General features: G+C 36.0%; 1 protein-coding gene across 2 annotated transcripts in view; it reads left to right on the top strand.

Moving 5' to 3' along the window:
- Nucleotides 1-5320: 5320 nt before the first annotated feature.
- carmil1 (capping protein regulator and myosin 1 linker 1) overlaps nt 5321-16862 on the top strand; it is a 31908-nt gene continuing 20366 nt past the window's right edge. Inside the window, exons 1-4 of one of the 2 annotated variants that reach the window (XM_015048448.1) lie at nt 5321-5547; nt 5655-5748; nt 9510-9607; nt 14761-14811. In XM_015048448.1, the coding sequence (XP_014903934.1) occupies nt 5712-5748; nt 9510-9607; nt 14761-14811 (186 nt within the window). In that variant the 5' untranslated portion in view covers nt 5321-5547; nt 5655-5711. Of the gene's footprint in view, nt 5749-9509; nt 9608-14760; nt 14812-16862 lie in introns of both variants that reach the window. The other variant, XM_015048449.1, reaches the window with a different exon arrangement.

The following is a 16862-nucleotide window of genomic DNA, read 5'->3' as shown; positions in this document are numbered from 1 at the left end:
TTGGATGGTACACATTTACAGGCAGTAAAATTACATGGCTGTTAATCTTAGATTGTTCTGCTGAAAAGTTACTTTTCAGCAGAACAATTAGTCATCCAAATTTTGTCAGTCAAATGAGTGTGTGTGTGTTTCTACTGATGCCAAGTCCCTAAAAAGACTTTTTTTTTTTTTTTTTTACCATAACCTACTGCTACTGTGAGATTAACTAGAATTAATAACTAAGACATTTAACTTCACATCATGTTCAAGAAAGTGAGAAATATCAAGTACAATTCATCCAAATATATTTTTTTATCCATCTTTAAGTCTGTTTTTTTCTTTCTGAAGATGTGTGAAGATGATTGTTTGTGGCAAGAAATATTGGACTTTAGACGTCCAGTTAATTTTAAACATTCACCAATCTGTGACTTATAAACACTTCCTATGTGTATATCCTCCTATGCAAAGACATCACCTCTAATTTGCCTTTCAAACTTCCTTGGACACAAATCCTGTGAACCGGATATGTCCTGCAATGCCACTGCAGTTTACGAGTCGTGGAATACAACTCATCAAATCTTTTTCTGTTTTGGTGTACAAGGGAAAACCCACAGATGCATGAATCCATAAACATATGAAAAAAAAAAATGTTTTTGTGCCGGACTGTTGTGTTTATGAGACAATCTGCATTTAATAGTTGTGGGATTGGCTGGAGAAGCTGGAAGTTTTACTGGGAATTTTTACAAACTTTACAAACCTAGTTTAGTGACATGTCCTAAAAGAAAAGAAGAAAAACAAGATGATATTTAAAGACATAAAAACACTAGTAGCAAAGCATGTCGAACGCTGAAGCAGATTGGCTACAGCAGCAGAGGACCACACCAGGTGCCACACCAGTATCTAACCAACAGGAAACTAAACTACAATTCTCACAAACTCTGCAAAATGGACCAAAGATTGGAAAACTATTGCCTGGTCCAATAGGTCTCAGTTTCAGCTGCAGTACTCAGATGACAGGGTTAGAATTTAGTGTAACCATCAGGAAACCATTGATCCATCCTGCTTGCATCAATGGTTTTGGGTTCTGGTTGTGGTCTGGTTATTTTCCTGGCATTCCTTTGTCAATTTAAGTGCTACAGCGTTCTTGAATAGTGTACGTATTGCTGAAAATGTCATTGCAGCACCACTGTGTACTCATTGTAAGGTAATGCATCTTTATTACAAGGCTGGAAATTCTCTCGAACTGATGACTTAAACATCACTGAGTTAGCCGTTTTCCAGCATTCATTTGGTGAATAAGCCTCCACATTCACCAAACCAATAGCGTTGGGATGTGGTGGAATAGAAGATTAGTAACATGAGTGGCAAACAGTTACTTTCCATCACAAACGATTAAGGCAGTTGTGATGGGAAACATGGATTCGACCCTTACTAGCAAAGTGTACCAAAGAAAGTGTCTAATGTGTGTATGAGAATTATAGATAATTGTCGTACAATTATTTATTTTTACTGTTCAAAGAAATAATTATACCCATGCTGAGTTTAGGTAAATGTCTGATGACAACTGTAAACTTCATTGTCATCTGAGAACAAATGATGGACACAATGGTTCTAAATAGCCAACCCAGTGGGAAGACTGTCATTCAGTAATGGAGGGGATTTGATCGTTGAGGTTTACCACAAACTATTGCTACTTTTCCCAAAACTAACATCTCAGCAGTAGATTCTTTAGTGTTCTTGGTTATATATGAAACCCACTAGGCACTGAATCTATTTATGGATTTCTCCATCCATCTGTTTTTTTTTCTCTATTCATTTCAGGGCTTGTGTGTCAGCCCTGTGGGAATTTGGAGCCTATGAAGAAGCATAAAAAGTGAAAAGTGATGCAGCCCACAGACAGGCTAATGCCAAACCACTCATTTTCTGCACAACCACATTGTGAAACTTCTGCTGACCTCATTCTGGTCTAATAGGGTCTGTAGAGCAGACAGTGATATTGTAATAAGTAAATCATAGTGTTGATCTCACTAACACGTAATAGTTAAAACATAATGATTAACCAAACCAGCTTCATACAGATAAATGTCCTCTTATCGCAAAATGAAATGACTAAGCGGCAGTCTAAGTCATTGTTTTGCACTTATCTACTCTTTGACGAAAGGTGATTTTTAAAACATAACTACATTGGTGACCATTATGATTATTCATCTCAACACACAGTCATACACTTACACACTACAGAGCTTGAGAAAATGTCAAGGACATTAGAAAGATAAAAAGAAACAGAGTTTTAATGGAGTACATTCTAACCAGTCATTTCAATCATTTAACAAAAATATTGGGAAAACAAAGGATAAAGTAGTCTTTAGGTACCATAAAATTGACAAATTTAGTTATTTTTTTGTGTTGTTTCAGTTTTTGTGCCACATTTGTTCAGTTGACCTGTTACTGTTTGGATATTAACAACATTTGAAAACAAGAGGCTCTAAAGTTTCTCTCTGTGGAACACCCATGTCAAGTTTTTGTAAATATTTCCATCTCTAAGCAACATAAGAAACCAAAACCCTGGAGAATTTCTGAATATGCCTAATTTCTGTCTATCTTATAAGTATGCGGTACATTGCACTTGTTTACAGAAAGTCCCTACAGCAAGGTTGTGACATAATTATTGTTTGTTTGTTTTTTTTTTTTTTTAACCTTTTTCCTGAAGTCATTTATTTGAAAAAGACTGCATCCCATCACACAAAATATAAAAAAAGTCCCAGGTGTAGGGACACTTCTGCAAGGCAGTGAATCCTGTGCTTTGTTGCTTTGTAGGCCTTCCTCCCAACCAGCCTTTTTGAATAAGGGCTCTTTTTTTTTTTTTTTACAGGAAGTAGAGAATAATTGGGGAATACTGTCACAAGGTAGTGCTACACAGTTTTCCAGTAAGGAAAACAGCATAGGGCGCCACACCAATGATTGCGTCAAAGCTTTGACTGAAACACAAAGTTGGATTGTTTCTTCTGTCCAGTACAGAAAACCCACTGGTGTTATGTTATTTGAATGCAAATATCTTCCAAGAGACAGGAAATGTTGTACCCATGCATCTGGTCCCTTGAAAGGTGCTTCCTATTATTCAACTGATTATTTTTAGAACGCTCGTTAACATCCAAGCTGTCAGTAACTCAAGAGCCATTCAAGAATGCATTACCTATGATGAGGATGAGTCATTTGTGAGAAACGAATGAAACTTCCCTCCTACTAACTGGAGGGAAGTTTGTAGAAATCCTATTATGGAAATAACCAGTCAAAATCAAAATTCTGAAATCAGTCACACACATGAAAATGAAAGAAAAAAGAAAAACACCTGCAGTGGCCAAAAAGGGATGTTTCCTAACATCATCTTGAGTTCCAAATTTTGAAAATATTAATTTTGCAATAAACACGCAAACGCACCAGTAAGCCATGGAACTTCCCGTCAGTGATGTTGTTCACATATGTTTACATATTTGAGCGTCATTTTTCAGAGAAAATGAATAATAATAATACAAAAGCTTTTCTCTCTCTTGTAATTAGTATTTATGTGAAGCCATTTACTATCAAATGCTTGTTTGTTGCTTTCAGACAGACTGCAGCAGAAGTTTTGCTTCAGTGCTGTTTGCTTTTGTCAGAACATAAATCACTATTTTCTTGATCTTCAGCTGACCTTGACTACTAATGCTCCTACGCACTCTGCTGCCTGGGTCTTCAACGTCCTTACAGTTTAAAGGTCTGGAGTCAAATGAAATAAATAAACATGATTTTTATTTTTCAAATAATCTTTCAGCAGTAAAAAGGTGGTTGTTTTTCTTTTTCCTTTTTTCTTTTGTTTTTCTTTTTTGCAAAAATTTATTTAGGCGAAACATGATTTATTCCATTATTTAGGAAGGTGAAGATATTTGTATTGAGAGACTTAACATTACCCAAGTCAATAGAACTAAACCACAAACAATCAAAGGAAACATCTCTGTTGATTCTGGATGTACCCTATTAACTTTAGTTATGTAAGTGAAAGATGAGATTGAAGTTTTTAACATCAGCAAACACTTCGGTAACATTTTGTGTTCAAAACTGCTTCAAGAGTAACTGCACTGATGAACCCAAAGCTGGATTTAATTCTGTTCAATGAGCACAGATTATCTTGAACACTTTGTCGCCATCTAGTGATAAAATCAGTCAGACACACCAAATAAATAGGCACGCAACAGTGTTGCACTAAACTCTGCCAACAGGACTATCATTTCATTAGATAGTCCTGTTGGATATAAAATACAAATGTTTAAGAAACACTGATAATGCATAACAGAAACCTAATCTCTTTTGTCTTGTAATTTGCTTAAAAGAAATTCAATTCATCCATTTTATGAAACAGAATGGTGCATAAATAATGAAATAAATCATTCAGTTATTTTCCTTTAACTGAATGAAGTTTCATTGAATGAAGTTTCATTCAGCTAAGGAGCATTTTTCTTTAAATTTGAAGCTCAAAGTACAGTTGGAGTGAACCTAGTTTTGAAGGAATATCCAAGGCACTTTCTCTCCATCTAGTGACTAAACGTAATCCAGACATTATTTGTCAAAATGTATATATGTCATACAATGAACTGGTGTTTGCATCTGGTGCTCAGTTGGTACAACCTGGGCAGATCATCACACCATCACAAGGTAACACAAAAACTATGCAAACATGCATGTCACGCATGTCTTAATTTCTCAACATGCATGTTTTTGAACCACAGAAGGAAGCAAGAGAGAACCCATACATGCACTGACAAAAACATGCAAACATGCAGTGTTCAAACTCTTCTTGCTGTTCCACTTAACAGCCCTACATTTATCTACAAATAAATATACTGGGACGGTGACGGTCAAGAAAGACAAACAGCACCATAATTTACACAATATTTTACATAATTCTATGGTTTTGCCTTAAAATTATACCAAATAAATAAATGAACAGCATAAAAAGCAAAAAAGTATATTTTAAGAACATAAAAAATCTAAAAGCTATAAACCACGATCAAAGAAATAGTTGTAGAAATAAACTTAGTATACTAAGAACTATTATTTAAAAGAAACTGACCTATATGCACTCTAATATATTGTTAATTAGCGTCTGACTATGAGCCTTCCACAAATAACATTTTTGACAGTTCTGACAAAAAAAGGCCCCAAATACATTCAATTTGAAATTTCCCACTGTTAGTAAAGGATCCGTCTTGTTCCATAATATCTTGTTATTCACAGAAATGACCGCCAGGTGTCCCTGTTCTTCCATTCTTATCAGCATAAACAAACCAAGTGAACGGAAAAAGAAATGAGAGGAGGTCTCCCTGAAGTTTGCAAGAATGAAGAAGTGAGTCTGCGTGATTTGTTTTCGTACACGCGCCGACTGTCGACACTTTTTCATACAAGTCTGATATGAAAAGCATCTTTCATGTACGTCTTCGCCCCTTTTAAACTTCTCCCCACTGTTGTAATTCAAATGTGAATTGCGTTGTGAGTATCAGTCTTGCAGGGATGATAGCGGACAGGAGCAGTTATTAGGTAAGCAGGGTGTCGACAGGTAACCAAAGAAAACGGGGCTTACACCGTTTATAGCCGACTTTGGTTGGAGGTCCGTCTTCGGCCACTTTTCTTCTACTTTCGTCCAGCTTCTATTTCCTTCGTCACCGGCCTGAAGTTCGGTGTTTATCTCGACAGAAGAAATCATGACGGAGGAGAAAAACATTTCCAACGAGTTGTTCGGTAAGTTGAACTTCGAGAGCCACACTGCCACTCTTAAACGTCACCTAATTAGAGAGAGGGTCTTTGTGTTAGTTTTCTAACCCAAAACACCAAGATTTAGACATTTTTTTTGACAAATAATAACAAATATCTTTAAAGTTTTATTTTGTTTTAAAGTGAAATATTTCTCTTGATCAAAACTTAAACTATAAATATAAATTAATGATGTTGAAATGTTTTATGAGAACCAGATGCTTTTAGATTTAAAACAGTTACCAGAAACTCATGATGATCAGAGTGAGAAAAATAAAATAGGATATACAAATTAACAAACACAAATCATAACACTACATTTAACAGATGTGGGAAAACAGCGATTATAAACTAGAGAAAAAAAAATTCTTGTTTCATGTTTTTTTAAAAACTTTTTCTGCCTTTCAGTGAAAAGTTGTTTTCATGCCCTCGGGGTTTGGCTGGCTACCTAAAAGTTTCTCCTCTCCAACTTCCTTATCTGAAGGAGTGAAGCCAGGGCTTTGGAAAAGGGGTGTGCCCTGTGAAATTCCTTTGGATTGCGAGATATTATCAACAGACTTGCCTGGATGATTGAGTCTCAAAAAGAACAGTAAATCATTGCAAATTTGCAGCAAAAAGTAACCCAAACATTGTCCTCTTGATAGTAGTTTAAGCATGAGTTTGACCTTTGGAATTGCATAACATTGGAGTAAAGCTGTTGGGATCTGCAGTTTTAGCCCACTTCTTGTTGAATGAATCTTCCTAGGTGACACAGATACTAAATCAATACCCATTTTGATGGATAAAACAAATGCTTTTAAAATATCAACGTTTTACAAGTAATTCCAGTTGCAAAGTTGAAACCTTGGGTCCAGATGCTCCTAGGATACAGTGTATACATCTATTTCATCCATATGGCGGTTATTATGAAACTAAATCTGTGAAACTGACTCATGACCCCGTGCTGTCTGTTACGCTGTCTACAGCTCAATCTCACACTGTATTTCTCAGGATGGAGTGATGAATGGACCTTTTTGTTACCCGTGGAATAGGTCAGAATGGCTTGACGCTGCTTATCATCAGTAATTAAAAACTGAAGCAACTCATCAGATTTATCATTTTTGTGCTGCGATGCTGATCCAATAAAACATTTAAACAATAGGGGAATTGAAGAGATTAGACCTTGGTATACAGACCTAAATCGATCTCACATATGCATATTTTCCTTTCAGTTTTTCCTCAAGTTTGACAGAAAACTGCAGAAACTTTGCACATGCTAGCATGCCTTGTAACAATACTCCTATCTAGGGGTGCTCCGATTTTCTGGTTGACTGCCAATCTTTTTAAGCATGATGTTCCGATTCAGATTTTGGCCGATACCAAATTTTTTATCTGAAATTATATTAAATATAGCAAGAAAGCCGCTGAGTTGGCAATAGTTGACAATTAGAAACTGCAAACATATAAACATGAGCTGGTGGGTCAGTCTATCTATCTCTCATGGGAGAGCAGAGGAGGACAGTGGTGGATTTTTAGACCTTTGCTGAGGTAGATTAGATCAGCTTCATGTGTAGGTATTGGCCAATCACTGATCCCCCAAATTAAGGAGATTGGTGCTGATAAATCAGTTGGCTGATAAATCGGTGCACCGTACTCCTCTATCCCTTGAAGGTCTTTAAATTTGACATAATACAACTAAGTACAGCAAACTTCAGTGCAGCTTATTGGGATCTTATTTGATGGATTTGATTGGTCAACCCAAAGTGGGACATAAGAGCGATTTGTATTTTGCACCCTGATGTCAGTTCTTTGTACAATTAATTTCCACTACAATTACAGCTGCAAGTTTTTTCTTGTGTATCTCCACACTATTATCTTTGCTCTATGACCTATGCTGCAACATGCTATGATCTACACTAAAGCTACACAGAATATCAAATTGCAATCCTCATTGGGATATTACTGTCGCCATATGACACAAACTCAAAGGTTTGCTTAAATGCAGCATTTGAACAGACGTTTTGCATTTTCTGCATTCCAAAAACAAGTGCCCTGTTGAATCTATTTTTGCTGCTGCTTTCTCTTGATCAATGAAATAAAATTCCAGAAAGGTAGAGTAAACCTCATGGTTATAAATGGCAAAATATAAAATAAAGAATTATGAATAACATTGTCAGGTACTGTAGTCAACAGACCTTTGACAAATGTTAAGGGTAAACGGTACAATGCATGGCGGAGTATGTTGATCTTGGCATCAGCTTTGTTTGCCCTCTTTTAATTCCATAACACTAACCAACTGTTGAAGTGGACACTCTGATACCTGTTTGTATAGAGACATACATGGGAAATTGTGTTTTCTTTGCATGGGTTCAGCTTGAATCCAGTCAGTCAGTAATACTTCGACACCATGTTCTGTGTTTTTAACTCTGGGTTGGGTTGTCATATTGGTCTCAGAGTTATTCTGCTACCGGGTATTAAATCTTAAGAAAGTTGAAAATGTTTCTTATTATTCGACTCTCTTGAGAAGTAGCTGGATACATTTGAGAGCAAATGCTGAACTTTTTCACAGGTTGTCATAAACTATTCATGGCTCCTCATATTAGAAGAGATGCCCATGTGTTTCTGATCAGCCTCTGTGCTCCTTCATGCTGTAATGTTTTCATCCTCCACATGACCTCATCATGTGTCTGGCTTAGGAGAGGAGGAGTTCGGCATGATGTCATGAAGGCGGGCCCAAGTTCTCCTGCCTCATTATACTCACAACACACATTCCACTTGAACCGTACCACATTTTGTCTGCTGTTCATCCCTTTGTCTGTTGATATTCTCTCTTCCCTGCATCATCTTTCTCATTCTTCCTCTGTTGCTCTCTAGCTGACAGTTTTAATGTTGCCTACAATTTTTACCCTCCCCCTCTCTCTCTCGTGGTCCCCATCTGTCCTCGGATCTTTTTTCCGTTGGGTCAGAAACAAAGTTTTCCACTCTTCCATACCTCAACTCAAGAATTGTTAAAATAGTTTTCTATGGACCCATTTCCTTGGAAACATGAGGCTCTTTGGAATGAAAGCTGTGTTTTATGTTTCTAGTTTTATATGTAGATGGGTATACATCTAAACAACTGGACAAATCAAATTAGACAGGAAATTGGCCCTGCTGATCTCTAAGTAGGAAGATGTTTTTCTGCTCTTTTTATTTGCTGACTGTGTGTCTGCACTGCAAAACTCGCTGTCATTTTTGGCCCACAAACACACCCTCTTGCCTCTGCACCTGCTTTGTGTTTCAGTACACTATTTTATTTATAAAAAAAAAATCCCCCAAAGGCTTATTATTGATTCTTTGTTTAAATAGGAAGCATCTGAATATGGCAGCATACGAGGGACAGAGCAGGGATCAGCAAAACAAAGACGTAAAACTGAATAAGGAATAACATCATAAAAAGTTTGCACTCTGAGAATAGAGCTGAAAAGCTTAGAAAAACAAATGTCATAAAATCATTAAATTAAATCTTATGTTGGAATCCTGGTTAAAGAGGAAATCGGTTCCACTTTAAATATCTCCATTAGCTTGAGGCATGCTGTTATGGCCCAGCCAGAGTTAAATACAACAAGAATATCCAGCAACCAGAGCTTCAGGCTGTGACATCGACCCTCCTCCACCACCCTCCTCCTGCCTCCACCCATCTCCATTGTGTAATTAGTTGTAATGTGACCTTCCTGTGGCTGTCATTGTGTTAATTGGGCTTTCTTGTCCCTTTCTACTGTGTGCTGTAGAGAGTGTGCGGGAGGCGGTGGGCCGAAGGGTGAAACTTGCCCTGAGGCGTAAAGTCCAGCTGGAGGTCAAAGGTGACAAGGTGGAGAACAGAGTTCTGGTAAGTGGGAGCTGCTCAGATTTCTGTAGTAAATATTGTGTACAAGATGTCAGTACACTCAGGCATATCATGTTGGAGCATCATGAGTTTTTCATGTACAATGTTCTACCTGGTAGTGTGTTATTCTAAACCAAAAGAAAGCAGTGCATTTTGTTAGTGTGGGCATGTTGCTGCATGCCCAGGAGCTGCTAAATATTTCTCCTTCATTATAAAACATACTTATTATGTTTTATAAAATAAAAAATAATACATTTTATATTTGAAATAATTAACACAAGTCCGTGTAGGGAAATGCTAAAACCAGACCTTGCACTTCAGGGGATGTACTTCTTTCTGAGTTCAGTTATTTATTGTAAGATTGGGTGAAAACATGATGGCACTATATGAGTTTTCAGTGATAATGTTCAATATGGGTTAATATGGAAGAACAAAGACAAAATCATTTGATGGCTTAAACTGTGACTGGCCAATGTTGCTGAAGTTTGCATTCAATATCTCTGTTTGATGTTAAAATAAAATGTCTGTTTTAGTCTAAGAAGCATTTAATCATCAATGTTTTTTTTTAAATCTGAAGTATTTTGAATCATCAAATCTGAACTAGATAATAGACATGGAATAGATTTTTTTTTCTATTATTTTCAATTGAGACTGAAAGCATTTGAAAATTTGACGCCATTCTTTAATATGGCAAACATGTACAACAATTTTTGGATCTATAATTATTTTCACATCCCTTTCCTACGACAAAAAAAATTGACTACTTTATTAATCCAAAAAAAAAAAAATCACAACCCAATTTTTTGTTATTTTTTTGTGTTTCCTTATATTTATTTTATCCATGAGCACCTTAGATTTGACATTTTTTTCCTATGTGACAAAACGTTTGGAGGACACTCGTTTAAGATTGCTGTGGTCAGAGACTCCATGATGTGCCAAATGTGTTCTTTATATATTTAACCCTTAGCTTTTTATGTGCAAAGTTTTTTTCTTGTTAAACTGTTGAAAGAACTTCTCTGATTTTTCACAGACAGCAAACGGAGGCAGATCAGCACTTCATTAGTGACCAAACTGTTGAGCTTACTAGTGGTATTATTGCTAGCTTGGAGAAAAGACTCCAGTGGCTAATTGTTCAGGCCAAATATGGTTCCATCTGTTTGTGTTTAAGAGTTATTGTAACACTCATAGTGAAACATGAAAAGAACTCTTCAACTCTGTTGTCACTTTGATTAAAGCACCATTAAGACTTCCTTTGCTTTGATTAAAGTAGTTGTGTCCAGAATCCCTGTGCCAGCTTCAGATCAAAGGTATAAAACGTTTCGTCCAGAGGTTTTTAGTTATTGCAGCTGCTTTCTGAACTCCAGATCCAAGATCTGTGTTTTTTTTTGTTTGTTTTTGTTTTGTTTTTTTAATATTTTATTCTTTCATAGATGAATCTAAAAACAGACAGAGGAAAACTTGGAGTAAAGTGAGTGTTCAAGTGCAATTCTTATCTGACTTCTCAAGGTTGTTCAGTTGCAGATTCTAAGGATTGTTAGAACTCGGTGAGCACAGCAGAGAGTCCCACAGTGGTGGATTCTGGGTACTATTTTGGCAGGATATTTGGTTTCATGTAGCTGCAGGCATGTTGATCAGTCTCTTTAGAAATATGTGGATATTTCACAAAACTTAAATAAAGCACACATCTGGTAAATTACACCATTTTTTATTTTCTTTTTATCCAAAGAAGTACAATTAAAATTCATTTTTGAAGTTGCAATAGTTTTAGCACATTATTTCATTGTCCGCATACCAAAGCTTTGCAACTCCTGTCAGGACTTGACTAGAGCAGCCCACTCAGAGCCACAGGATGTTGGGACACACACTCATGCTACATTCCACAGCTACAGCTTCTAGCATTAAAAACCCAGGAAGTAGTGCATTCAATTAAACTAAATCACTTATAATGTTGCATTATATATTAGCACATAAATTGTTTAGTTTTAGAAATCAATGGCAAGGAAACATGGGGGCAAGCGCACAAAAGTAATGTATCACTTCAATTGGATAAATGTAAAACCAGTGATGGTGAGTTTTTTTTTCCCCTAAATGCTGATGCAAGCTCAGTCATGATCAGATTTTGCTACTAAAGGCATCATGGCTCAGCAGTAACAGAATATGTTCTGCTTCTCGAAAGGCTCCAACCCTGTTAAAGTACAATATTTCTCCAATGTTAAAAATAAAAGATTATGCTAAACAAAACTGTTTTCCAGGTGTACAACTGAGCAGAGGAGAAAACAATAAACCAGTGTAACTAATATTTCTATTAAGAGTGGAGAAAATATAAAGCCTAAAGAGATGCATTAACCTTGTCCTTTAAATGTGCACAACCTTAAACCAACACCGTTTTTTTCTTAATTCACCCCTGCCATCTATTATAGTGACTGTTGAAACTGAAATAATGTTCAGCTGCCTGAGCAGACCTTTTAATAGCCTCTTGTGCTTCAGCTGAGAAGAACATTGTATACAATTATTTTGAACATATTGTTCATCTTTGTGTATTTTGGGATCTGGGTTTCAAAATAAATGAATTCCATGTATTATTTTCTTGCCATTTGCTTCTTTGTATCTTTTAGAAGCAGATTACAAAAGGATGACATTTAAAGTATCAGTCAGGAGAAAGCTTTCAATAAATGTGCTGTAATATATGGAATAGGGCATCACACTTACTTTGAGTATTTTGGATAGTATAATGTCAAGAGCTGCCTCACAACGACAAAGAAGATGAATTAAACTTATTAAAGTGTCACTTTTCTAGTTGAGTCATTCCTAAACCAAGGAGAAAGTAAAAAGCTTATTTGAAGAGAAATGAACAAACTCTTACTCAGTGGCCAAGTCATCTTTTAAAATAAGTTACACTTGAATTTCACTTGAAAACCAAGTTCCCACAGACTACAGGGAGGGTAAAAAGCAACAAAATGAAAGTTATTTGAGGTCCAGTGCCAACTTTCCACATTCAGTCATAAATTGGAGAGCTATTTCCTCCGTGGGTGTTGGTCAACTGTGTTTTATCAATCCAGTTAGAGCATCCTTCCAGGACATTTTACAGTACTTCATGCATCTTTGGGAATTTTCTGATTGCATTTGAAATTAGTTTTGTTAATGTTCTAATATGCAAGCCTCAAAAGCAGAATAAACTTTTCTCTAAAACTGATGAATGGACAAAACAGAAGCTGTTGAGGGAGGCAGCCAAGTGGCAACACTGCATAATTTTCTGCTAAGTATTGGTTGTGTTCTGTTTGCATCAATGTCTGGGCTAAGGAGAAGACATGTAAGACAGGAGCTTTTTCTTTTAAAGAAAACCTCCAAAAAACCACTTTGACTTTCAGGAGTTTTCTGAAGAGCTTAGGAGAAAGAGAAGGTTCATCTATACAGCACAGGAATTACTTTGTAGGACTAAAATTGAAGTTTTGGAAGTGCCTAATAAGAGTGAAGAACAAAATCTACCCAAAAATCTGTGGAGTCACTTAAAGAGGGCTGTGGACAAGTGATGTTCTCCCCTTCTCATGGATTTAGCAGTGTTCAAATATTGCAAAGTCAAGATGTAGTGCAGTGACAGCCAGCAATAAAGCCTAAATGTTGAAGTTAACTCCTAGAAGTGTTTCTAAAAAAGTCTTTGTTAAAGGTGAATAAAAAAATGTATGTTAGTCTTTTATACATCACACACATATACAATTTTAACAAAGATTTGTATCTTTTGAGATTATCTGCTGTAATTTACTAGCAAAGTGTTGGTGCAAGGATCACATACAGCTTTTTGATTTGCAATTATGAACAATTTGCTGTGTTATACTTAAACAAAATGATGTGTATTTTTATTTGAGAACATTTCAAAGCTGAAATGATTTGTTTGCCAGTGTTAACCTTAACTTTACCTTGACAGAGTTGCTCCTCTGAAGGTAGAGAGAAGGATTGTAATGAACATCAGTGGAAACATTTGTTGATGTTCTTTGGAAAAACTCTGAGACTTTCAGGAAGTCTGAAGCTTGAGCGATTTAAAAGATACCAGTTAATCTAGTTTAAAACGAAACAAAAAAACAAAAAAAGGGTTTTAAATGTCTTTAAAATGACACTTTTAGTTTTAGTCTTTAGTTGTTGTTTTTTTTGTTAGCCTTTCTTTAACAAAACGAACTCGAGGCTTTGATTTCTGTGAGTTGTAGCCCTCACTCTGCCTATCCTACTGTTTGGTCTGACAGCTTGAATCCATTGGACTTCAAATGCACAACAGTACTATTCTCTTGTCTACAAAACACCTGAATGCAGATATTTTCAGACTTCTCAAGCCAAACCACTATCACAGGCCATTATCTGAAACGCTGCCTGTCTGAGGAATCACTATCTTATTTGCTGGAAGCTGGACTTAAGCAGATGTGACCTGGAGAGACCTCAGTCAGCTACACAATGGGTTACTGTAAATGTCACAGCTGGCTTAGCCTCCTGTCAGCCATGGCTGACTTAGCATGGATCCCCCCCCCCTATCATTTTCTTTCAACATCATTACAGAGAAAATGTCACAACGGCTATTAACTTGCACAATTCAAAAATAATTCAAGGAAAATGTCAGACATTTAAGTTGCTAATTTTGTCAGCATGAAACTTCCTTGTGTTTGCTGAGTGGGAAGCCACAATATGCACTCACTCTGTGGTTAAACACATAGTTTCAGATAATGTATATCATTATCACACTCCGTTAAAAACCCTCTTAAGAGGCCAACACACTTTGCCGCTCTCTGCGAAGGGAAAAATGCTAACGTGTTGGTATGTAACCTTAGGAGGAAATTATCTGACTATGTGTGGGCTGAAAGTGAGCAGATTTATTTTCTGTCCTTTTATTTTGGTTGACATTTTCTTCACTTTTCCTCTGACCTTAGGCCTTTGCAAATGTGTAAGAACTCGTGAATGTGCATCGGATAAAACAATACAAATTTCAACTTTCAGCTTTTTTAAGTCTTAGTTTAAAACATAGGACATTATAATAATGTCTTGCAGTCTTTTTTTTTCTTTATTTGTTGTAGATATTCTTTAAATGATGATGGAATGTAGTTTTATTTTGTCATGGCCTAATTGGTAAACCAAACTCCTCTCCTTTTATTGAACATCTCTGTGTCTTTCTGCAGGCGTTGGCATCACATCGAGCCTATCTGCTGACAGCACGGGTCCCTTCCAAGGTTAGCTGAACTCTCTCCACATGTATGAGAACTTATTTTAATAAATCCACATAGTTTTGTTTAGAATAGGTTTAAGTTAATGGTTTTATTTTTTCTTTCTCTGCAGTATTTATAAATTTACTCATTGTGTCATACTGACATGCTGAGCTGTTGTAGGTACCTAGATATGGCACCTGCAAAACATCAACAGGTGGGCGACAAAGCAGCTGGTTAAACTGCAGAATTGTTTTATTTGTATAAAGTTTAAATAATTTATTTTAAATAATTTGTTCTACAAATAAACAGTTGAAACCAGATGGCTATATTATGATATGTTATTATATTATATTTTGTTTGTGTAGCTGTTTTTGTAATACATGTTGTGTGTATCATGTGGACCCCGGGAAGCCAAAGACATGGTTAATGGGGGGATCCAAATAAACAAACAAACAAACAAAAAAAAACATGCCACACTATATTAAGCACATGAGAATTAAATGGAGTCACAACTATGGATGTAACATCGCAAATATATTGTGTCCTTATATGACTTCATAAAAAAATCTAAAGAAATCACAAAAGGAAAATCAGGAAGGAAATTGTGGATTTGCACAATACCATCTTTGGTACAATTTAAGGATGTGTGAAGGCATTTTCATCTGTTCAGACCATTAAATTCAAATATAAATGGCATGAATGTTCAACCATCAATGTCAGACTACCTCAAAATAAATATGTCTGCACACTGTAATATACCTATGACATGGAGAAAACACAACCACTTAAAAATCTGAACTTACTAAAAGGATGATGGTTCCTTATTCTTAAAATAACAATATTGCATTACAAGTTCCACTGCGTGCACCAAACTGTATAGCGCTATATTAAATCATAATTTTTTTCCACTTCCTCTTTTCTGATCTCTGTTTATCTGAACATTTCTAAAATGGTCTGGTCTCTTTTTCTCTTTCAGTTTCCTTTTCTCTCATGTTCAGTCTCTTTGTCCCTGTTGCCAGATGAGAACAGGTCCCTCCATATGGAGATATTTGATAGTCTTACCCACCATGCAGCTGTGAGAACACAGCCTGTGGGAAAGGAAAACAGTGACAGGAAGAAAAGTTCAAACCCGAAGGGCAGAGCTTATATAGAGAGAAAAACACTGTGGGATGACTTTAAGAGTTAAGAAAAGTAATAATATTTACAGGATCTAACAGAATCTTTTCTCTCATAAAATTAAAATAACTGTCTAAACAGTATATTTTTACTTAAAAAAAGACAAACCGCCCCCCTCCCCCCAAAAAAGACATGACCTACATTCATATTTTGAAAATGTAGAAGGCAAAACTACAAATACATTTGTTTAGAAATCTCAAAAGCAAATCTATTATATTCTGAAGCCTGTCGTGGTGAACTTCCCTATTTGGATTTGATAAATGGTTCTAAAAATTTACAAGCCATTAATTACATTGATTTATTACAAGGGCAGTCAAAGTCATAGTTTAGTCTTGTTCTTAAATTACTTATGCTGTTTCCTTGTTCTCAGCCCTCTATTCTACTTGCAACCTTATTTTTTTTTTTTTTTTTAGCAGGGAATGTTATTACTAATGTTCATGTGAATCAAGCTCAACGATTTTATAAATAGTTGGGAAAGTCTGATGCAGAAACAAACTCAAATTTAAACTCAGGAAGGATGTCAGCTGGTTGGGATTGGATTTGAATTTCATGGAACAAAAGATCATGAGATTTTAATCATTATGAAGGATCATAAGTTACGTTTTCATTTTTATTCTAAGCAGTGTGGGTTGAGTTCAACCCATGCCTCTGTGACTTTAATACTTATACTTCAAGAGTACAACAGCAGAGCACAAATGATACTTTTTAGCATGTTTGTAATAGAAAGATTAAGAGTTCGAGAACCAGCGACCCGATAACATTCATTGCAGACCAACAGATGTACAATTCCCCCTAAAAGTATTGGCACCTATTGTAAACATGTGTAAATAGATTTTTTTTTTTTTTTTTTTTTTTAAAGAGTTTTAACCAGATGAAACTAACATTTTCACATTTCAAGA

Source organism: Poecilia latipinna, unplaced genomic scaffold (genome assembly GCF_001443285.1).
Source record: "Poecilia latipinna isolate Pla-1442-1.1 unplaced genomic scaffold, P_latipinna-1.0 Scaffold884, whole genome shotgun sequence".
NCBI classification, from domain to species: Eukaryota; Metazoa; Chordata; class Actinopteri; order Cyprinodontiformes; family Poeciliidae; genus Poecilia; species Poecilia latipinna.
Note: the sequence above shows the minus strand (reverse complement) of the source record. Positions and strands in the feature narration are given on the sequence as shown.